Source organism: Myotis brandtii, unplaced genomic scaffold (genome assembly GCF_000412655.1).
Source record: "Myotis brandtii unplaced genomic scaffold, ASM41265v1 scaffold37, whole genome shotgun sequence".
Taxonomy (NCBI): Eukaryota; Metazoa; Chordata; class Mammalia; order Chiroptera; family Vespertilionidae; genus Myotis; species Myotis brandtii.
Window position 1 is genome coordinate 3,082,190 of NW_005364225.1, and position 24,739 is coordinate 3,106,928.

Consider the following 24,739-nt stretch of genomic DNA (forward strand, 5'->3'; position numbering starts at 1 on the left):
GGATAGAGAGTTAGAAACATCGATGAGAGAGAAACATCGATCAGCTGCCTCCTACACACTCCCCACTGGGGATGTGCCCGCAACCAAGGTACATGCCCTTGACCAGAATCGAACTTGGTACCCTTGAGTCCACAGGCCGATGCTCTATCCACTAGGCCAAACTGGTTAGGGCAATTAATTCCCTTTTAATGTGCACAAATTTTGTGCATCGGGCCTCTAATCTATATAATAAAAGCCTAAGCAACGCTTATGATGGAACAACCAGAATGACCAGTTGCTATGATGTGTACTGACCACCAGGGGGCAGACGCTCAATGCAGGAGCTGTCCCCTGGTGGTCAGTGTGCTCCTACAGGGGGAGCGCCACTCAGCCAGAAGCCAGGCTCACTATATTGAAATATACTGTATGACTATGACTTTATGATATCTATATCTATATATACACATACACACATATAAATGTTATGTTTTTGTAAAACAACAGATGTACAAAATTTGTAGAGAGAACACTGGTTTACTTATTAAAAAGTTGACCTTTTCTTCACAGATAACTAACAATATTAAATAATGTGTGTGAAAATGCTTTGTAAACTATAAAATGCTATAAAATATAAGATATTGAAATATTAATGACCAGATGTAAGGTTAATAGAAATATTTATATGTACTATTTATCACAAATATAAATAAGTTGCAAGTATTGAAGAGTTATTATTACATTAAAAAGGCTTTTTTGTGGAATATAAGTCTAAAATGCATTAATGAATAAAGCACAGTCATGCACCAGTTAATGACCGGGATACATTCTGAGAAATGTGAAATTAAACAATTTTGTCATTGTACAAAATCATAGAGTATCCATACACAAACCTAGATGGTATAGCCTACTACACATATAGGCTGTGAAGCATGTTACTATACAAAACAACAGCAGATTAAATCAAACACAAGAGAAAATTATGCAATCAAGAGACAGTGAATGTGAGATGTATGAGCCTGCTGCCAGTGTAACACAGCACACTGTTTTACAGCAAACGGTTTTTATAAACAAATAGAGTACACTCTAAAATAACAATAGAAAGTACAGTATAGTAAATACATAAGTAACATAGTTGCTTATTATCATTATCAAGGATGATGCACTGTACATAATTTTTTGTGCTGTAGGTTTGCTTATACCAGCATCACCAGAAACATGTAAGGAATGTGTTGGGCTAAGATGATATGATGGCTACAACATCACTAGACAATAGAAATTTTTTATTTCCCTAATAATCTTACAGGACTAAAGTCATATATATTGTCTGTCATTGACAAGAATGTCATTATGCAGCAAATCACTGTAATGCCAAGAAATAGGGAGTTTCCAAAGAAAGAGATATATCAGTACCCATAAACAATTGTTCTAATATGAAAAATATTAATAATAGATTTTAAAAAATTTAAGATGTTGGTAATGTGGTCTTCTAAAGGAGAAAAATTTTATATGAAAAAATGAAAGGTATTCAAAGCTTAAGCCTCAAGAAAAAGAGAATATGTTCATATGACAATTGAAGCTGCCTCGGGAAATAATGAGACACAAAAATGTTAATGTGGGACTAACATTTAACATATAAGTAATCAACCTTCCAGCACATTCGAAATCCTTATCACAAAGATAATATACTTGACTCTCTGGTAGAAGTGCGGTAAAAGAAGCTCTATTTTACTCTCACATTGAATTTTTATACTTTAAAAGATGTTGTTAGATACCTATCTCCAATATCCATGTATTTGTGGTTAGACCATAAATTCTAAACCACATGCTATCCTGAGAAATCTGGCCAGAACTGAGCAGCGGTCTACTTGACCTCTATTTGCCCTTTGTACTAATGCTTTAAACCAGATCATCTAGTCCAGTGATGGCGAACCTATGACACTCGTGTCAGAGGTGACACACGAACTCATTTTTTTGGTTGATTTTTCTTTATTAAATGGCATTTAAATATATAAAATAAATATCAAAAATATGTCTTTGTTTTACTATGGTTGCAAATATCAAAAAATTTCTCTATGTGACACGGCACCAGAGTTAAGTTAGGGTTTTTCAAAATGCTGACACGCCGAGCTCAAAAGGTTCGCCATCACTGATCTAGCCTATATTCATTATCCATATGACTATCAGACTTCTGAGAGGTGAAAATATTCTAAGAGCAAGGAATGAGAAAAAGGGAATCTGAATAAGCTATGTACATTTCTCAGCCCATGTGAGAGCACATGATTGAACAAAGAAGATTATACATGGATCCTAAGCACAAAAAAATATTAATCAAAAGCCTGTAGGCAACCCATAAACTAAAACTAAAACTAAACTAAAAAACCATTTATGAAGGCTGTCTCTCTACCTGCCTGTCCAAATGCTTTCCCACCTGTGCAGATGCATTCCTGCTTGTCCAGCTGTCTCCGCATCTGATCCCTACTTACCTGATCAGCTGTCTCCTTCACGGGCCCCATTGCTATCCCACCATTCCCAAATTCTTCCAAGCTATCCTACTGTCTCTCCCACTCGCCAGCCCTATACCCTGCCTATCCGTCCATCTGTTCCCTCTACTCTTCCAAAGACCTTTTTACCAGGCCCATTATTGTCCTACCCAACTAAATATCTTCCTCGCCCTCCAGCCCCAGTAACTCCCAGATTTTCTAGCAGTTTCCCTTTTCTACCAGCCCCAATTCCTTGTGGCCCACCTGACCATTTACCACAGCCACCCCGAAGTTCTCCAACCATTCCTGACTCTGACTCACAGAGCAAGTTATTTTATAAAACTTTCAGGCGTAAACATTTCCTTCCAGCCCAACATTGTACCCCAGCCACTCTAATGCCTGCCCTTGTGCGCCGTTCCCTTCCAGCTCAACTGGTTGTTTCCCCAATCCCTTCAGAAGCTCTCCCAGCTTTGAAGCCTTCTGGTTTATCCAGTCGTCCCCCTCATCAATTTGTCCCCACCCTTTCTTATGTTGCTCCATTGCCAGAACATCCTGCTAGCTTAGATTCTTTTCAGTCAGTCCAGCAATCTGTTCCACAAACCGCATTGTCAAATCTGCCCCAGGCCATTGCAGACCATCCGCCTGCCTCTCTTCTCTCCCACCTGCCTCCCTATCACTCTCCATCCTCTTCTTTGTCTTCATCTCCTTCTAATTCCACATCTTCTTCACCCTCTGTACAGTTTTCTTCCTCTTCATCCTTTCTTGCTTCTCCTTCACCTTCCTCTTCTATCTCTCCATCCTCCCCTCCCTCACCTATTCCTCTTTCTTCCTCATCTTTGCATTTAACTCCCTCTCCATGTTTGCTTCCAACTTATTTAGATTTTCCCTCTCCAATTCCTCCTGTTTCTTCTTCCTTTATGATTTCTTCTTCCTTTCCCCCCATGCTTGACTCTCCCTCTCTTTCTACCTCCCCATCTCCTTTTATTCCTATCCATCCCTTCAATCCTCCTCACTGGGGGAAGAATGTAGAGAAGAGAAGAAAAGCAAGTGGAGTAGAGAAGAAAATAGAGAAGAAAGAGTTGAGAGACGACAACTTTAAAGGTAAATAAATTGAGTTTATTGGATACTTTGTAGATTTAGCAATATTTTGTTTGGGAAGGGTGATTGAAGGGGAAGGAATATGTTAGAGGAGAAAGGCCTAAAAGGAAGAGAGAGAAACATACTTTCAATGTTCAGAAATTTGTGTTAAATAACTCCTTGCTCTTCCTGATTTCCCTGTGGTCACAAAAAGATAGTCAGGAATCTAGTATTCATTGAGCCAGACTGTGTCAGTTTGTCCAAATAAAAATGTATATGGGTATTGGAGATAGGTATATACATACCTCACCTTCTAAAACATTTTTATCTTCATTGACTCGAATAATTGAATTCAAATGAATTAGGAGTAAATGCCCTTGGGATTCACACTAATGGCTCTAGTGCAGCAGCAGTCAGCTTTTTTTATATACCTCATCCTGATCCCACCTCCACCCAAAATCTTCCTTTGTTCTTTGTTTTGCACTTTGTACTTACGCTAAACTGTAGCATGCTGTAAGTTTCTAGAAGTTGCAAAATTCTAATAGAAGATGATGTCATCCCCTGATGATTTGGGGTGGCATTTTGGCACACTAAAAGTAGAGTCTACATTAAAGATACCTTTCTGTGACATAAAAGCCATGCTTATATATGTGATTCAACTGGAAACAAGTGTGTTCATACTTCTCCATGGAATAAGATGCAAGCACCCAAGCCTAGTAAGTTAGAATGGAAATTCCTGCCTGCCCTGACAAGCAATTGTTTACCTACCTGAATCTTCAACCAACTCTCTTAGAGTTATAGGACTATCTACTAGCCATGACACCAACTTAGAACTAATGTAATGCAAATTATTATCCAGATAGGAATGCTCTTAAAGAACTGAGGACTGACTCTACACATCTGAAGGAATTCCTTCTGTATCTGTCCTAAACAATAGAGGAATAGGATTTAATAATCAAAGCCATAAATAATTGGACATTCCTACATGAAGGTGGAGTGCTTTATTAGAACTATAATGCTACAACCATTTTTATGCTATTGTTGACTGCCTTAAATTCCCATGCTAATATATATATTTCTCCAATATCCTTATATGTAATTATCTGGACACACACACACACATACACACATTATATGAATGTGTCATTTATATGTATGTAAAAAGAAGTTAACTTATTTAAATGTACTGAGCATTTTTATGTATGGTTCACAGAGCTATAGGTAATGCCTTGCCTTCATCACTATCAAAAAATGGCCAGAAATATCTCTTATCCAAAATCAATTGTGATAAAGAAATGAAGGAAAACAGCAGGACACACTTGGCTACTAACAAAGATGGATTCCAGCTTAAACTAATGGAAACTCAGAAATTCCTAGAAGATCAACATCTAAGGAGTTTGCAAGTATGAAACTATAGATATGGTATTAATATTTTATGATCTAGTAACAATTCTATGTTCATTGCAGTTTTCTCCATTAAAGAAATGTATGCCATTTGCCAGTGATAGGCCATGAAAAAGAATGTGGATGAATTAACACAAATTCATCACAGATACTAGAAAAATAATTTCTTGGGTTTTTTCCTTACATTTTATTCATTTTCCCCTCTGCTTCCTCTATTCTTCTTTTTCCATCTTATATTTAGAAAAATATGCTATATGAATGATATTTACTGACTAACAAGAAAGCTATTTGAAAGTAGAATGTAATATGTGTCACTATTAGAGACTGGATTATAAAATGCAACCTGAAAATTATACTGCATGTGGACAGTAGGTTCTTAATGAAAATAGGGTGCAATTAGCAAAAATGGTGCTTATATTCTATCTCTTAGGGCACTTACTTTGTTATTTTCCCACCAGTGAGTGGGATTTCAGCTGATTTTCCTGAAATATTCATGTGCTTTATTTTTCAGTCCTTAGTAAGCTGATACCAAGATTAAATTCATAAACTTGGCCCGATTAATTCAATAACTAAGCAATAGTGGCAAGGTTAAAAAAGCAAAGCAGGAGACTTCTGACTATGATGAAGTATCTTCCTGCTATAAACTACTATAATTATGAATAAAATGTATGAAACAAATGTTTTCAGACATTACACATTAGGCAGTACAGGATATAATCTTGAAAAAAAAAGGAAACAAATGGGGTAAGTCCTATGATTACATAGACTTTTTACCTAGACATACACTCTGGATAAGCCTCAAAAAAATCCACAAGTTACTCAATAGCCTGTCAAAAAAACCTTAACACTCTCTTAAAGAAGACTGAAATCTTGATACACAGCATAATGCTCACAGTGTCCAACATTTAATCACAACTTACTAGACATGTGAAGAAACAAGAAAATATAACAGTTAACTAGGAAAAACTTAGTCAATATAATCAGATGCAAAAATGACAGAAATGAAGGAATCAACAGGCAGGAATTTAAAACCATTTTTATAAATATTTTCAAGGAATTAAAGTAAAAATGAACATAATGAAAAAGGATATTTTAAAGGAACTAAATAAACCTAGATCTGAGAAGCATATTTGAAATGAAAATTTTACTGGGTGGGCAAAAAGATTAATGGACTTGAAGACATGGCAATAAAAATTATTCAATTGAATCACTGGGAGAAAAAGACTAGAAATAAGTGAAAAGAACATTACTGACCTGTGAGACAATATCAAGCATACAGTTAATTAAAATCCCAAAAAGAAGGGAGGGAATATTTAAAGAAACAATGACTAAAACGTTTCAAATTTGATCAAACTATAAGTCCACAGATCCAAAACTCAACAAACTCCATGAAGGATAGCCAGCCAGTGTGGCTCAGTGGTTGAGTGTCAACCTATGAACCAGGAGGTCATGGTTCGATTCCCGGTCAGAGCACATGCCCAGGTTGCAGCCCCCTCAGCAGACAGTGCTGGGTCGCCGGGCCTGCAGCGGCGGCAATCAGTGCTGGGTCGCCATGGCAACGCAGCACTGACTGCAAGACTGACTTCCAGTTGGTTGAGCCTTTGGTCATTTTGGATGTTACAGACCCTGGGTTTTTATATATTAGGATAATAAAAGCCTAATATGTTAAGTGTCCGGTCCTCCGGTCCACCATTCAACCAAATCAAAGTGTAATATGCTAATAATATGCTAAGGCTACTCAACCACTTGCTATGACATACACTGACCACCAGGGGCAGACAGTAGACCAGTCAACCAGTCGCTATGATGTGCACTGACCACCAGGGGGCATACGCTCCCGACCAGTAGGTTAGTTTGCTGCTGGGGTCTGGCCGATCAGGACTGAGCGTGATGGACCAGACATGCCCTGGAACCCTCCCATGGCCCCTCCCCAGCTGGCTAACCTCCTGTGTCTCTCCCTGGCCCTGATCATGCACCAGTGGGGTTTCTCGGCCTGGCCTGCTGGTGGTCAGCACACATCGTAGTGAGTGGTCAAACTCCCAGTCGAACGACCGCCCAAGGGGACGATTTGCATTTTAGGCTTTTATTGTATAGGAGGATATAGCCCTTCCAACAGGAAATTTATAATAGGGCCATAGAGCTTTTAGGAGCTTCATTCAAGTCTAGAGAATGTTTTAGGAAAAAATGCCATTTGTAAATAACTTTTTCACGTGCTGTTATGAAACCTTCAAGAAACTTCATATTCTAAATGGAATAACAATAGCAAAATTATTTTCCAAGCTACAACTGTGCCTAGAATAATTGGGTAGTTACTTTAAGCAGAGAAATTAAGGCTACAACTCTATTATCAAAGTCTTTTTTGGTTCCCTCTTTTTTCATTCTGAGGACTGCTCCAGACATATAGATTATGGATATGCCTACACTGTTTATGATTATTTTACTGTATTTTATATGCCAAGGAGAATTGGGCTCAGGAATAATGATGTGTTGAATCATAAATGTTGGCATTTACAAAATTTCTAAGCTATAAAACTTTGTTCTTTTTTCTTTCAGAAATTTTGTGATGAAGTTAATCAGATAACAAATTCTGAAACCCTCTCAAGTATAGATAGTCTTGAGGCTGGAGAACGTGAACAAATCTATTTAACACTTGTTAATAAGGAGCCTCCCACGTCAATTCAGCAGAATTCTGTTTTCCTCAAATCAGCAAATCTACAGTCAGCTAATCTAGGCTGCTTTGATAAAGATAAACTGACATTCTCTAAAACTCAACATATAAATAATTGGCTAAAAAATTTAGATGATCCAAATACTCAAACTGACATACCTTTCTCAGATATTTTAAGTAAACCTAATGTTCTACCTTCAGGTGAATATTTTAATAGTAAAGAACAAAATCCATCTGCTCTATGTAGAACTGTGGAAGGAACCACAAATACTAATAATAATTTAGTAGATTTTGTATGTAGTCCGTCCATATTTATACCCAATAAAAAAAACAAAAAGACCTCTGAAACCAGCACTGTGAGTACAGCTGACTCCTGTTCTGGGGCATTCAAAAGAGAGAGACCATCAGTTACTGAGAGCCCAACATTTAAATGCAGCAAAGCCTGGGACACTCCAGATTCTCTAACTCAAGAAATGGCTACAATTTCAGACCAAGTGAAATATTCTGAATTAACTCAAGAAAATAGAACTACTTCAATTCCTACTTCATTTGTACCTGTGGCAACATCTTTAATTTTGCCATCTAATACACAATCAACTGAACCTTTACCAAAGAAGATTATCCATAATAATGAAATTGACCCAGTGCAGTGTCCTGATAAGTTAGGAGAATTGAAAGATGATAAAAAGAAAAAATATTTTAATTCTAATAAGGAAGAGTTGCCTTTATTTTCAGACAATTTTCCAGCTGCCTACATACCTCACAACTCTGATTCAAAAGATAAAAAACAGAAAATAACTGAAACATCAACATTATTGTCTAAAGTAACTTCTAATTATGACTTAGTTGGTCAGCAAAAGAAAACGAAATACAATATTGCTGAAAGAAGCAGTGTGAGGTTTCTTAAAAGTATTTTAAAGAAAGAATCAAAATACGAACATGATTCTTTTAAGGCACTAGTTATAAATCAAGGCTTTAAGTTAAGAAATAAAAAAGCAGAAGCTATCAGAGATAGTATTGAATTAACAAAAGAAAAAGGGGAAGTGGCAGAAATTCCAAAGACTATTAAAAAACTGAGATGGGTTGATGAAACTGAATATAATCATTCACTGAAGAATGGAATAGAAATATCTCAACAGTGGTCTCAATCATTCCACACTCAAACTAAGAGTGGTGTTTCTAGCAACATAATTAGTGTTCCTGCTTGTGCTGTAAATTCTGCTAATAGAAAAAAGCCCAAGGATGATTCTATCTCTCAAAATCTTGCTGCTTCAGGAGGGTCTAGGACAAACCATGTGTCTTCGAACTGCTTTATACCTTCAGCTTTTAATATTGCTAAACAAGCCTGGCCAGCCTCAGAAAAAGAGGAAAGTAACTCTCCCACACATAATAGTGTTTCTAAAACTCAGAAAGCTAATATACAAAGAGGTAGAGAAAAGGTAATTCGAACAAAATCTGCTAAAGTCCAATCAGGATTTCTATATACAAACAGAAAAGGCACTGTTATTCAAGCACAGTCTGAAAGCAAAGCCAACACGTTTTTACAAGCTCAGGGTAAATTAGTTGTACCTCATCCTCCTAAAACTCCACCAAATATTAGGAGTGATAAAAATATACAAGTGTTTCAGTGTCAATCAGAAATGCCTGAAAATTCTCAAAACATTATTACAAAGAACTATTTTAATTCGAAACATGTGCTTCCAGCAGAACACAAGATGAATCAGTGGAATAAAGTATGTAGTCTTCCACTCTCACATGTTTGCTCTGACTCAATCCCTGTGATGCCATCTCTACCATATTGTTGTTCTGAGTGCCAAACTTTAGCAAAAAAACCAAATCATTCAAATGGCACTCAAATCATTGCCCAGCAGGATGAGACATTATATTGTGCACAAAGATGTCCTGTTTATGAAGAAAGTCATCACTCGGTGGCTTTCAGACCTACTAAAGAAGAATCTGTTCCCTCGTGGAAAAGACAGCATAATAGTCTGGGTCAAAATGAAAAGGCTGCTGGTAAGAATAAATTTATATATTTTTATAGACGAAATATATAATAACTTATTTAAATGCATGTGAAATTTTTCTTATTGTACAGTAATGTAGACTATATATATATTAATGTTAAATAATAACCTTATAGAAACAACTTATCTTCTTTAGTATTGCACCCTTAGCTATCTAATAGCTGAAGTTAAGAGAATTACCCAACCATTGCTCAGCTAAAATTAGAAACTTTTGCTAGCCTCTATTTTTTCCATTACTTTTGTTAATTTAAAAGAGGGAGGACAGAGAATAGGGTCTAATTGTTATACCATTTCATTCTGTCATTACCCCAATATTATAGCCAAAATGTCTGTAAAATAATCTCAGTAAAAATATTGTTTAAATTATTCCAGATAGGTAAATAAATGATGTTATAATACTTTCCTTTTTTGTTTTAAATGTTTGTGAAATTGAATTATTATAAACTAATGATAGATGTGCCAAACTCTTCCATCCCCTTTCCAAAAGAGTGGCAGCTCTACTGTTATCTGCTATATATGTTGGTTTTCATATGAAGAGAAAAAATAATAGCGTTGCTTTAAACATTTTTGAAAAGTATTTCTCTACAAAATGTGATTGCCCTTTGTAGCTGGTTGCTGCTTCATGAAGCTACTTTCCTCTGAAGAATGGACTAGGTGACCATAAATTTTCATACCACTGGGAATCAGTTCCCCATTGAGAAATAGCTAGGACTTGGAGCTGGGGCAGCGGGGGAGGGGGGAGTGTGAGGTGGGGGGGAGACAGAAAAGCAATGCTTTTTTTCCCCAAAAGGTATGAATAAATATTAAGAAGATATAAAGAAGGGAGTTACTTTAAAATTGACTATTTAAAGCTTTCTTCAGTTAGACCATGAGATTTTAAGAACAAAGAACTTTTTTGTAATTTATCAGGTCCTAACTGTGCCTGGTACTTAATTTAGACACCCAGACTTTCTTGAATTGAACAGACACAAGCCATATTGGCAGATGGAAAGCTAAATGCAAAGACTATAATCTAAAAATCTTCAGTACATATCTACAAAATTTAGATTTTAAAAAAATTATATCTCTCACTAGAGTGGAATAAAAAAAAATAGTCCTCTACTCTCACATGTTTGTTCTGACTTGCTCTCTATGATGCCATCTTTTTCTATTCAGCCATTTTACAATGTAACTTTAGTTTTCACACTGCTTCCAAAAGATGAAAGCATCATACAGATTTGACACTCTAAAGTAATAATGATAAATAAATTATGAGTTCCTACCCTGTGCCACTTACAGTGCCAGGTGCTTTATAGTTATTGTCTCATTTAAACCTCACAACAATCCTGAGAAATAAGTATTTTTTATAACACCACTTGCAAAGAAAGAAATAGAATTGCCCAAGGTTAAGAGCTAGTAAATAGCAAAATTGGTATTTTAAATTGAATATCTATGACTCCAAGTTCTGTGCTTTTTCTACTAAAATTATATATATATAGTAAGCAAATATCATTTATCAGAGTCTAAGCTGATCAGGCGTGCTTTTTCTACTAAAATTATATATATATAATTATTAAGCAAATATCATTTATCAGAGTCTAAGCTGATCAGGAAAAAATATTAAGAAACATAGTTTCCCAGTAGCTTAAGCATAAAAGGATAGCATATTAAAATTATGTTCTCATTCTCTGGTGAAAGAATATATGTATTCATTCCAATATTTAATCAAATGGGGTATTTCTTATGGATATTTATATAAGGACACTAGAAAATGTAATGAATTTTAACACTTCATTGAAAGAGAAGTATTCAAACTGTTCTATATGTCTATACTTCTTAATACAGTGATTATACTTAGAAAATCTAATACTAACAATACTAAATATTTTGTATATTTAGTCACTCAAACTTATTTTCAAAACTATTTAAATATTAAACATTATAAATGAACCCTTTGCTAATAGTGAATTATAGTTCAATGAGCATCTATTCATTGTTTTCCTACTTTGCTATTTACCAGATCATTTTTATTCTCAGACTAAATGTACCCAGGGTTGAAAATATGGACGGCATCTTCCTCTTCATTGCATTTCCAGAACTCTCTAGCAAAACTCTCCAGTAAAAACTCTATTCCCTTGAGGCCTAAGCCATTCAAGTATCCCACCTCCTGACTTCTCAAGTCATTTCTTCCCTTAAAGATGACTTTGGCATCTGGTTCACAGTCTTCCTTTCTATGCATTCTGATTCAGCATTCATGTGGATGAACAATCCAACACCCTAATCTCTCTCAATTATTTCTCATCTCTAATGATTTTCTGTGCCATTCTGCTTCAAGTACCCATTCCCTTTGTCATACCGTGCACCTTGTCAATACCCATAACTCCTCTGCATCTAAAATCAGTAGTTCAGCCCAGCCGGCATGACTCAGTGGTTGAGCAATGACCTATGAGCCAGAAGGTCATGGTTCAATTCCCAGTCAGGGCATATTCCCAGGTTTCAAGCTCAATCTCCAGTGTGGGGTGTGCAGAAGGCAGCCAATCAATGATTCTCTCTCTTCATTGATGTTTCTATCTCTCTCTCCCTCTATCTTACTCTCTGAAATCAATAAAAAATATATATTAATTAATTAATTAAATCAGTAATTCAATTTACATCCTCCTCTCAGACGACAGTATGGTATCTGCACAAGGATAGTTAGACCAATGGAATAGAATACAGTCTAGAAACACCCACATATTTGAGATCTACATGTTTAATTTTTGGCAAAAGTGGTACTGCATAGCAGGGAGAAAAGACTTGTCTTTTCATTAAATAGTGCTGAATCATTTCAATGATCATCTGGCATTAGTAAAATAACCCTTAATTCACACCATACATAAAAATCAATTCCAGGTAAACTGTAGATATAAATATGGAAAAGAAAAAGGAATGTTTCTATAAGATAATGTAGACTTTAGAATGTACAGAGATTTCTTACCCAGACATACAACTATTAAGGAGAAGATTGATAAATTGTACATTAAAATTAGAAAATTTTTCATCCAGAAATGCCCCTGAGGTATTGAAAAGGCAAACCACAGAGTGACAGAAGATATTTATAATGTATAATACTAACAAAGAGCTCATATCCCAAATATATAAAGATTATGTGATATTTATCTTTCCCAGTTATGTCAGTCGGGGTTTAACTAGAGAAGCAGAACCAATAAGATATATTAAGGTTCATTGCAAGGGATTAGTTTATGTGAAAATGAGGGCTGTCTAGGCAAGTCTGAAATTTTTAGAGCAGGCCATGTGGGAAGGGACAGGCCAGAACTCACAGGGGTGAACTAAAATTGCTATCCACAGGCAGAATTTTTTATTCTCTCAAGGAAGCCTCAGTCCAGCTTTTAAGGCCTTTGACCTGACTGAAGTAGGTACACAAATTATCTACAGTAATCGCCCTTACTTGAAACAAACTGATTATGGGTTTTAATAGCATCTACAAAATACCTTCGCAGCAACACCCATATTAGTGTTTGATTAAATAACTGGGCACTCTGGATTAGGTGACACTTAAAAAAACTATCACACCAATTTCTTTTTATTTCTTTTTAATGCCAATTTATTTTTAAAACGAAAATATTTGAATAAGCCTTTCATAAAAGAGGATAGCCAAATGGTCAATAAACATGAAAAGATCTCAGCCTCAGTCCTCAGGAAAATTGGCATTAAAACAATTAGATACAGGTAGTAAAACTATCATATCTAGAAATTTGTCCAGATATGCCAGTGCAAACTGTATTATTTTTGCAAAAATACCAAGTTTTCCAGCTAGTATAATAATTGGTAGATAGTATTTAAGTGCATGTATGTGAATGAAACAATACATAGTTTTAAGCACATACTGTATCTGTTCCTGGGATCGGTAATGTACAATCCATAAAACTGGACATCTATACAAAGAACAGTAAAGCACAAAAATAAAGTTATGTTACAAATCAAGGAAGTACAAAAGTGTTGGTAGGTCTTGCCTCGAAGATTTAGAACCGAATGGTTTGTTCAATGCTTCTGGATCTATTTTTGTTCATCAGTTTATGTTGTTCATTATATTCCACAAATGAGTGAGATTATGTGATATTTATCTTTCTCTGGCTAATTTCACTTAGCATAAAGCTCTCCAGGTTCATCCATTCTGTTGTAAATAGTAAGAGTTCCTTCTTTTTTACAGCAGCATAGTATTCTATTGTGTACATGTACCACTGTTTTTTAATCCACTCATCTGCTGATGGGCACTTAGGTTGTTTCTAAATCTTAGCTATTGTAAGTTGTGCTGCTAAGAACATAGGGGTACTTAAATCCTTTCTGATTGGAGTTTCTGATTTCTTGGGATATATTCCTAGAAGTGGGATTACTGGGTCAAATGGGAATTCCATTTTTAATTTTTTGAGGAAATGCCGTACTGTTTTCAATAAGGGCTGCACCGGTCTGCATTCCCACCAGCAGTGCACAAGGGTTCCTTTTTCTCCACATCCTTGCCAGCACTTGTCTTTTGTTGATTTGTTGATGATAGCCATTCTGACAGGTGTGAGATGGTACCTCATTGTCGTTTTGATTTGCATCTCTTGGATGATTAGTGACTATGAGCATAGTATATATTAAAAGGTTAATATGCAAATCGACCGAACGGCAGAATGACTGGTCATTATGACACGCACTGACCACCACGGGGCAGACGCTCAATGCAGGAGTTGCCCTTTGGTGGTCAGTGTGCTCCCACAGGGGGAGCGGCAGACGCTCAATGCAGGAGCTGCCCCCTGGTGGTCAGTGCGCTCCCACAGGGGGAGCGCCACTCAGCTAGAAGCCGGGCTCACAGCTGGTGAGCACAGTGGCAGTAACAGGAGCCTCTCCTGCCTCTGTGGCAGTGCTAAGGATGTCTGACTGCCATGGGGAGTGGGCCTAAGACAGCAGTTGGACTTCCCCCAAGAGCTCCCAGACTGCGAGAGTGTGCAGGCCAGACTGAAGGACCCCCCTCCAACTACACAAATTTCATGCACTGGGCCTCTAGTTGGTGTATAAAAAAGCCATAGATTTCTGGATGTTAATTTTGTATCCTGCTACATTGCCGAAAATCTAGTAGTTTTTTGATGGAGTCTTTAGGGTCTTCTATGTACAATATCATGTCATCTGTGAATAATGACAGTTTTACTTCTTCTTTTCCAATTTGGATGCCTTTTATTTCTTCTTCTTGTCTGATCGCTATGGCTAGCACTTCCAGTACTATGTCCAACAGGAGTGGTGAAAGTGGGCATCCCTGTCTTGTTCCTGTTCTTAGGGGAAATGGATTTAGTTTTTGCCCATTGAGTATGATGTTGGCTGTAGGTATGTCATATAGGGCTTTTATTATGTTGAGGTATGATCCCTCTATTACCACTTTGCTGGGAGTTTTTATCAAAAAAGGGTGTTGCATTTTGTCAAATGCTTTTTGCATCAATTGACATGATTATGTGATTTTTTGTCTCTCAATTTTTTTTATGTGATGTATCACATTTATTGATTTGTGGATATTGTACCAGCCTTGCATCCCCGGAATAAGTCCCACTTGGTCATGGTGTATGATCTTTCAAATGTAATGCTGGATCTGATTCACTAGAACTTTGTTGAGGATTTTAGCATCTATGTTCATCAGGGATATTGGCCTGTAATTCTCTTTCTTTGTAGTGTCTTTATCTGGTTTTGGGATTAGGGTAATGCTGGCTTTGTAGAAAAGCTTGAAATGTGCCTTCCTCTTGAATTTTTTGGAATAGTCTGAAGAGGATAGGTTTTAGTTATTCTTTGAATGTTTGAAACTCCCCTGTGAAGCTGTCCTGACGAGGGCTTTTGTTTGCTGGAAGTTTTTTGATTACTGCTTCAGTTTCATCGGTAGTTACCAGCCTATCCAGGTTTTTTATTCTTCCTGATTGAGTTTTAAAAGATTGTATTTTTCTAGGAATATGTCCATTTCATCTAGGTTGTCCAGTTTGTTGGAGTAGAGTTGTTTGTAGTATCCTATATAATAAAAGGCTAATATGCAAATCGACCAAATGGTGGAATGATTGGTCGCTATGAAGTGCATTGGCCACCAGGGGCAGACGCTCAGTGTAGAAGCTGCCCCCTCGTGGTCAGTGTGCTCCCACAGGGGGAGCACCACTCAGCCAGAAGTGACAGGAGCCGATCCCGCCTCTATGGCAGCACTAAGGACATTCCCTGAGGGCTCCCAGACTGCAAGAAGGCACAGGCCAAGCTGAGGGACGCCCCCGCCCCCCTTGAGTGCATGAATTTCGTGCACCAGTCTCTAGTTTTTTTATAATCCTGTGTACGTCTGTGGGGTTGGTTGTTACTTCACCTCTTTCATTTAAAATATAAAATACTTTTTTCAAATATCTTTTTTTCCTTTTAATCTTTATCAAATGCCTTATCAATAATAGATGACTCCACTTCATATGCCATCATTAGCTAATACCTCCAGGTACACTATGCATTTAGGGTGAAGTTTATTATGATATTTTTATAAATTTTTATTTGTGATCCTAACTTTGTTATAAACATAATTATACTGTCATTATAATTATGTGGCAAAAAGTTTACAATGAGAATAAGAGATGGGTCAGTTGTGCCTTTCTTATTCGCCAATGCTTGCATTACTTGTATTACTTTTGATCTCTGATTTTGCAAATTTATATTTATTTAATTCATTTTTATTGATTTCAATGAGGCAGGGAGAGGGAGAGAGAGATGTAAACATCAATGATGAGAGAAAATCTTTGATTGGCTGCCTCCTGCACACCCCCCACTGGCGATTGAGCCCACAACCCAGGCACGTGCTCTTGAATGGAATCAAACCCAGGACCCTTTGGTCCATAAGCCAACACTCTATCCACTGAGCCAAACCAGCTAGGGCAAATTTATATTTTAATGTTATACAAAAAGCATAGAAAATAATATACACATGTACCCACTACTCACCTTAAATAATAAAATATTACACATGTAATGGAAGGTCTACAAAAGTCTTGTTAGCCTCTTTCTCATTTTGTGAGGACTCATTTAGATACTACAAGATATCCATAACCCACTAAAGCACATATAAAATTTAGTACATTGAAGAAAGCAAAAGTGCACATATAAATAACACTGCCAACTCACACACTTAGAATCTCTTGCTCCAAGGTAACTTTGTTTCTGTGTGCAATATATGACCATTGACCTTGCAAACTGTCAAGGGGGATAGTGCTAACCATATACAAATTTCCCATCCACAGTTGGAAATCCAAGTGTGCCCAGGGCCAACTTAAATTATACAGGATTTTCCACTGCGTGGGTGGTCAGTGCCACTAACAGCTCTCACCCTGTGTCAAGGGTCAACTGTATTACCATAATATAAAGCTTAATTATTACTTTTAGGTCATTAATAAAAAGTAGAATTCCAATATGTTCTTCATGCACAACAGTGATTTATTTTGGTGATGCACCACACTTTGGAAGTCACTGCTCTAAACTGTAAACACCTCAAAAGCTGAGATTATTTTTTAATTAATTTTTTAAAGAGGAAGGGAAAGAGAGGAAAGAACATCAGTTTCTTGTTCCACTTGTCTTTGCATTCAGTGGTTGATTCTTTTTTATATAAATTTTTTAATTTCTTGAGTTAAGAGAGAGAGGGGAAGGAGAGGGAAAGAGCAAAGGGAAGAGGGAGAGGGAGGGCGTGGGAAAGAGGAAAGGGGAGAGGGAGAGGGAGGGAGATGGAGAGAGAGAGAGAGAGATTTGTTGATGCATTCATTGGTTGCATCCTGTATGTGTCCTGACTGGGATGAATCCACAACCTTGGCATATGGGGATAATGCTCTAAGCAACTGATCTACTCAGCCAGATCCCAGAAGAAATTTTGTTTAATTCATCATTGTAACTGTGCCATGTTAGAGAATAGTAGGTAAAACAATAATAGTTTGCTGACTGGATGAAACAGAGTTTTCTGTGATGTTTGAAGGTAATTTGGAAGTTTATGGTGGATATACTACTTACTAGTATAAATTTGATATTGTGCTGGCATTTATTTAAGATTCTACTGTTATGAGAAGAAAACGAATTGTTGAAAATAAACAAAGAAATCTTTTAGAGCAGAGAAAACAAAACCCTGGATCTGTAGGACAGAAGTGCAGTGAGCAAATGAATGTAAGTACATTATTAGTAAAACTTTCTATTGAATGGTGGAAAATAGCTTGGAAAAAAGACTGTTCTGTTCAAGGACTCTGCTCTTGCTGTAAACTGTGCCCCACAACAGAAATATAAGTATACCCAAAGTCATTGTCAAGCAGCCTTGGAATCTCTATGCTAGGAGCTTGCTGTACTATAATTATTTGCTATACTAGAGGCCTGGTGCATGAAATTTATGCACGGATAGGGGGCAGTTGTCCCTCAGCCCGGCCTGCACCCTCTTCAATCTGGGATCGGGCCTAAACCGGCAGTCAGACATCCCTCTCACCATCCAGGACTGCTGGCTCCTAACCGCTCGCTGCCTGCCTGATTGCCCCTAACCACTTCTGCCTGCCAGCCTGATTGCCCCCTAACCGCTCCCCTGCCGGCCTGAGTGACGCCTAACTGCTCCCCTGCCAGCCTGATCGCCCCCAACTGCCCTCCCCTGCTGGCCTGATCGCCCTCAATTGCCCTCCCCTGCCAGCCCAATCGCCCCCAGTCCTCTCCTGCTGGCCTAGTCACCCCTAACTGCCTTCCTCTGCTGGCTTGATGGCCCCCAACTGCCCTCCCCTGCTGGTCTGATCTTGCCCCCAACTGCCCTCCCCTGCCAGCCTGATGGCTCCCAACTGCCCTCCCCTGCCAGCCTGGTCGCACCCAACTGCCCTCCCCTGCAGGCCTGGTCACACCCAACTGCCTTCCTCTGCCAGCCATCTTGTGTTGGCCATCTTGTGGTGGCCATCTTGTGGCAGCCATCTTGTGATGACATCACAGTGGCCATCTTGTGATGACGTCGTGCAACGCCACCTAGGCTTTTATTATATAGGATGGTCAACTCTGGGGGAAAACTGAGGTTATTCACAGCAAAATTATTTAAATATACATTACGAAATTACATGCATGGGTAGAGGAAGCAAGTATGCTAATCATAAAGACTAATATAGTTCCCTGTGTTTAAATATCTTATTTGGGTCTGAGCTTCTGGAAGACATGGTAAAAAGAAAAATAGGATGTTATACAGGTCTCAGCAGATATTGATAATGAATTTGTTTGAGGTATACTATTTAAAAGACATTTACCATTGAGGATCTTCTATAGTGGATCTTGAAGTTCATAATGGACATATCCCTATCAACAATCAATAACAAATGAATAGGAAGTTTCATATGGCTATTTGAAATAGACATCTATACTAATAAAAGGGTAATATGCTAATTAGACCGGGAGACCTTCCGGACGTTCTTCTGGACAAAGCCATGGTGGCGGGGCCGAAGCAGAGGCGGTTAGGGGTGATCAGGTTGCTATGGTGGTTGGGCCAAGGCAGAGGTGGTTAGGGGCGATCAGGCCAGCAGGGGAGGGCCATTGGGGGCGAGCAGGCCAGAAGGGGGTGGCAGTTGGGGGCAAGCAGGCTGGCGGGGGAGGGCAATTAGGAGTGACCAGGCCAGCAGGGGAGGGCAGTTGGGGGGGAACTAGCCTGCAGGGGAGAGCAGTTGCACTGGGCCACTAGTCTTCAATAAAATTCAAAAGCACAATAATATTAATTTTAGTTAGTGAAGATAACTCTATGAGAGCTAAGTAAATGTGACCTAGATATGACATTTTCTAGGGGTCTAACTTGATCCAAGGATTGAATATAAAATATTAAAAATTCTAGATGTGTGAGTGAATAGCATTTTACTTGGAGTTTCTACTGTAAATATCACTTCTAATGTTTTTTAATAAAACTGGAATAGTGCCTTATGAAGAATTTATATTTCAAGTTTTAGGTTGAAGATCCTATTATTTTATGTTATAGAAACTATTGATTTTTATGTGAACAAATTTATTAATATGGAGAACAATCAACCATGATATATCTTATCAGCAAAAAAAATCATTTATTTAAGTAAATTAAGTTGTCCTATTACCAATATATTCTTACTGCTTAATATAAACATAGTACTTATTATAAACCTAACTTCCTGATTATAAATATTAAATCCTTTTATTAACTTCCATGTTATTCACATCAAACATCTCAAAATCTATAAAACAAAATTTTTTATCTTTATATTTTCTTTATTTTTATTAATATAGTTTAAATTTAAAAGTAATATGTAGTTGTTATAAAAAAAAACAAACACAAACTAAATTTTAAATGGCTGTTATTACTGCCCTGTCTAAATTCATCTTTATTTTTCTGGTTTTATGCTGTTCTTCTGTCTTCCTCCTTTACATTTTATATTAGTCTTTAGAATTCTATTTTTGTCCTTCTTTCCAGAAGCCTTACTTCCACTTTCACTCACACACCCACTTTACAAATGTTCTGAATCTAGCTTTAGAATATAGGTCCGTATTCCAATGTCAAAATCAAGTTTGAAATTTAATTTTTTCAGTTTTATTGTTTTGCTTTGATTTTGGATTTTGTGGGGGGTGGGGGGTTGTTTTTTGTTTTTACCCGAACTGTGGTGTTCAGTTACTATAGCGCTGGCCCCTGTCACCTTGTGTTAGGAAATGTATTTTGTCATCCCTGAGTTTTCTCAGCCCACCACTTCTGTGTGGAGAATCTGAGAGATCAGTGAAGATAGAAAGAGCACAATTACCACTTTGTGCCAGGGCCTCAGGCCAGGGTGTCTCAAGTCTGTAATGAAGATGAGGCTAGGCTACGAGAGCTGCTGAAGGAGGGCTGTTGCAGAAACCTGCATCGGCTACTCTTCAGAACAGAATGATCAAAGGTGAGGTGTGGTTGTAGCCGGGCAGTTTTATCGGTGAAAAAGTCATTTCTTAAAGTGGAACAGAATAGGAGTAAAGAAGCAAGTAGAGCATATCCGGGGAAGGAGAGTGGGTATTCCTGAGAGTGTTGAATGGGTGGGTGTACTGACGGCCAGTGCTCTGAGATTTCCCGTTTCCCGGTTCTATGCAGCTCTTTCTGCTTTAAGCTTTGTTATCTAAGATATTTAACCTATCCTTGTCATTGGCCATATCCAAGGCTTTAGGCTGGTAGTAGTGATTCACCTGTACTATGATAAATCAAGTAGATTACAAACATTAAGGTGATTTTCAACTTTTCTTTAATTAGCATTTTTGATTGCCACCCAAATTACTTCTTTCTTCCAAATATCCAAGACAACACTGCAACCTGAAAAGTTTTCAAAATTGAAATTAAACATTTTTTAAAATATTTAGGTACTGTAGAAAGGCCTTATCTCAGTAATTCTTGATTGATACTTTAAAAAAAGAAAATATACAATTTACATGAACAGTGATAGCTGAAAATATATACAGCAAATAACACTTTTTTAAAAGTCAATGTATATATCATGAAATTTAAATACAGAATTATGTTGATTTAATATTCTATTTTTATAGAATTTTGGACGAAGGGTCCAGCTAAGTTCAAGTGAGCCAAAACAAGCTACAAGGGATACTTCTAATATTGAAGAAGGTATGTTTCAACTTAAACATTTTCCCCTGACCAGGGGATTTTTTTTTCTTATATGTATTTACCCAAATACTTACATACTATGTGAGTGTTCAAGTACCACTTGGGACTTAATTGTCCTCCCCCTGTTCATTCAGATTGTTGCCAGTTTTTCTTTATTCTAAGTTGTAATGTACCGAACATCTTTCTACATAAGCCTTCTCCTGATTTTTCAATTATTTTCCTAAGTTAGATTCTCAGAATTAAAATTATAGTAATTGGCACCTAATAAATATTTATTGAATAAAAGTTTGTATTAAATAAATTCTGGATCAAAGCATATAAGTATTGTTATGGCTTTCATACATATTACTAAAGTATTTTCCTGAGTGTATTATTATTCAATTCTGGGGTATGTACTTACTTGAGATACATCACTTATATTATTTGTTTATATCACAGGAAAAGATATGGTGTTTTGTTAGTTTTGATTTGTACATCGTTTATTAATATACTTAATTGTTTTTGTGTGTATATTTATTTTTGGTGAATTGTTTCTTTATATTCTTTTTCCCTGTAGATATTGGAGTTTTTATATTTTCTTGCCAACTTCTATAAATTCTTTAAATATCAAGGATTCTAATCCTTATATTAATTTCAAATATTTTTACTACTTTATTATTTGTATTTTATTGCACTTATGTTTTATTATTACATATAAAGGTCTTATTTTTATTTTTTCATGCAATAAATGATTATGAAAGCCAATTCCCAGCTGCAGCTAAATATTGAGTATACAATAATGAACAAAACCTACAAAAGTCTTGCCCTTCAAAAATTTAAAGTCTGTTATGGAAGACAGGCTTTAAATAAACATGTTTTCAGTCTTTTTTAGTGATTTCTCCATTACTTTTAAGCTCAAAAAACCTTTTCAATATAGAAATTTAGAAATGTTTCTTTTTCCTTTAGATTAAATTTAATTCTTTAATTTATTTGGAATTTGTTTAAATGAATGATGTGAAATGAAACTCCAAGTTGATTCTTTTTAAACAACAAACTTACTGTGTCATCTTTCTTTTATCTCATCTTTGATCAAGTGTTAAGTTCTTATAACTAATTTGATCTGTTTCTAGGTTGTCCTGTTCAGCTGATTATCTAATTTTCTAATCTTTCTTTAAGTTTATTTTCTCTTACTCTTTTATTTATAACTCATCTTAATTGCTATTGTAAAGACAGTCTACTTTATCTCTTCTTTGTACTACCAATGAATGACAAAAATACACAAAATAATTTTAACAGAATGTATTTTTTCTTTACTTCAGGTAACACTTTATAGGCATTGTTATGTCCTCAATGCCATCATTTGGATATCTTTTTTTAAAAAATTAGGGATGGGGAAATGCTAGGTATAGAGGATTCTGATAAACAAAAGGCAAAGGAACAGAAGATTCACTGGGTTCCTGTTAGTGAAATGAATACATATAGACATGTCAGTTAAGTGTGTATAAGTGCTGATCCTGAAGACAAATAGGGATCAAAGAATAGTTAATGTTAAGTTTCTTTAGTTTCAGACAGTACTTCTGAGTTTCTGATGGCTGAAAACCTAGTGAAATCTTCAGTGGCTGAGGATGAAATTCTGTCTGTCATGAGTAACAAGCAGCTACAGAAACCAAATCTGGCTTTAAATAAAACCCAGCAATTGGACATCTGTGCGCTATCAGCTGAAGAGCAGAAGATCCTGCAGTCCCTTAATCGTCTCAATGAAAGGTTATTCTGTAAGTGTGGAAGAACACCTTTAGTAAAAAGGGTTATATTTTCTACTTACTATTTTAATTTAAAATTTAATTTAGCTTAAGAATTAAAAATACAAAATGTATCCAGATTATCACCTCTTAAATCAAGTAAGGAACAATTAACAATATATTTGAATATGCCATACTATTACACCATACTCATGTCCTGTTTATAAATAAGATATTTAAAACATAAGAATATAGAAAAGCTTAAAATAAAAAAGATAGAAAATAATCAAATTCTAACAAGCAAATTCTAACAAAAGGAAACTGGTTTAGATGTATTATTATCAGACAAAATTGACTATAAAGCAGAAAGCTTTGCTGTACAGATAAAAAATAACTTTGTGATGGTCAAAAGTTTTAATTCTGGAGAAATATATACATATTTTCACTTTGTATGCATTTCAGAACATAGCCTCAAAATATATAAAATGTTTTTTAGACATGGTGAGAGATTTTTTTTACATTGTTAGTAATTGATAGACTAGACCAAAAAAAATCAAATAGATATATAAGAATCAAACATGATTAACAAACTTGATCAAAATACATATAGAATATTTATAATAATGGACCATATATTATACCATAAAATAGGCCTTCACACATTTCAAAGGATTAAAGTTATGCACATCCTCTGACACCAATTTAATTAAACATGAATAACAAAATGATAACCATTAAGAAACACATTTGTAAATAAACCATGATTCTGAAAAAGCTACCATAATGGAAATTACAAAATATTTATGTTTTTTAAAATATAGTTTTATTGATTTCAGAGAGAGGAAGGGAAAGGGAGAGATAGAAACATCAATGATGAGAGAGAATCATTGATTGGCTGCCTCCTGCACACCCCCTATTGGGGATTGAGCCCTCAACCCGGACATGTGCCCTGACTGGGAATTCAAACATGACCTCCTGGTTCATAGTTCTATGCTCAACCACTAAACCACACTGGCTGGGTGGAAATTACAAAATATTTAGACATGAGCAATAATAACAGTATTTTATGTGAGAGTGTATTTAGCATGGTCTCTCAGCCTTGGCACTACTGACATTTTGGGCATGATAATTCTTAGTCGTAGGAGCTGTCCTGTGCATTGTCAGGTGTTTAGCCACATGCTGACCTCTCTACACACTGAATGCTGTGTAGTACCACCAGTCATGAAAAGTGTCTCCTGACAAATGTTCCCTGGGTAGCAAAAATCACCTATGGTTGAGAACCACTGGGAAAAAAAATCTAACATAATATATACACATACATCCTATATAAGGCATATATAAAAATGTATGTGTATGTATTATGTGTGTATTCCACTTCTGCTTAAAATGTAGCTATAATGTGTCAGCCCCACCCTAAGACTAAGAAAAAGCAAATAAACAACAACAGTATAGCTTATTTTAAATGCATTAGAAAATTGAAGTCACAGCCCAGCTGGCGTGGCTCAGTGGTTTAGTGTCGACCTATGAACCAGGAGGTCACGGTTCAATTCCAAACCAGTCAGGGCAGATGCCTAGGTTAGGGGCTTGATCCCCAGTTTGGGGCGTGCAGGAGGCAGCCAATCAATGATTCTGTCTCATCATTGATGTTTATATCTCTCTCTCCGTCTCCCTTTTCTGAAAAAAATAACAAAAACATTTTTTAATTGAAAGGAAGGAAGGAAGGAAGGAAGGAAGGAAGGAAGGAAGGAAGGAAGGAAGGAAGGAAGGAAGAGAAAGAAAGA

General features: G+C 36.5%; 1 protein-coding gene across 5 annotated transcripts in view; it reads left to right on the top strand.

The window, feature by feature from the left end:
* CEP126 (centrosomal protein 126kDa) overlaps positions 1–24,739 on the top strand; it is an 83,294-nt gene that overhangs the window by 37,973 nt on the left and 20,582 nt on the right. For 4 of the 5 annotated variants that reach the window (XM_014544578.1, XM_014544581.1, XM_014544579.1 and 1 more), the window contains exons 5-9: positions 4,750–4,939; positions 7,494–9,621; positions 17,686–17,798; positions 21,165–21,240; positions 22,782–22,991. In XM_014544578.1, coding sequence (XP_014400064.1) covers positions 4,750–4,939; positions 7,494–9,621; positions 17,686–17,798; positions 21,165–21,240; positions 22,782–22,991 — 2,717 coding nt within the window. Of the gene's footprint in view, positions 1–4,749; positions 4,940–7,493; positions 9,622–17,685; positions 17,799–21,164; positions 21,241–22,781; positions 22,992–24,739 lie in introns of those variants that run through there. The other variant, XM_014544580.1, reaches the window with a different exon arrangement.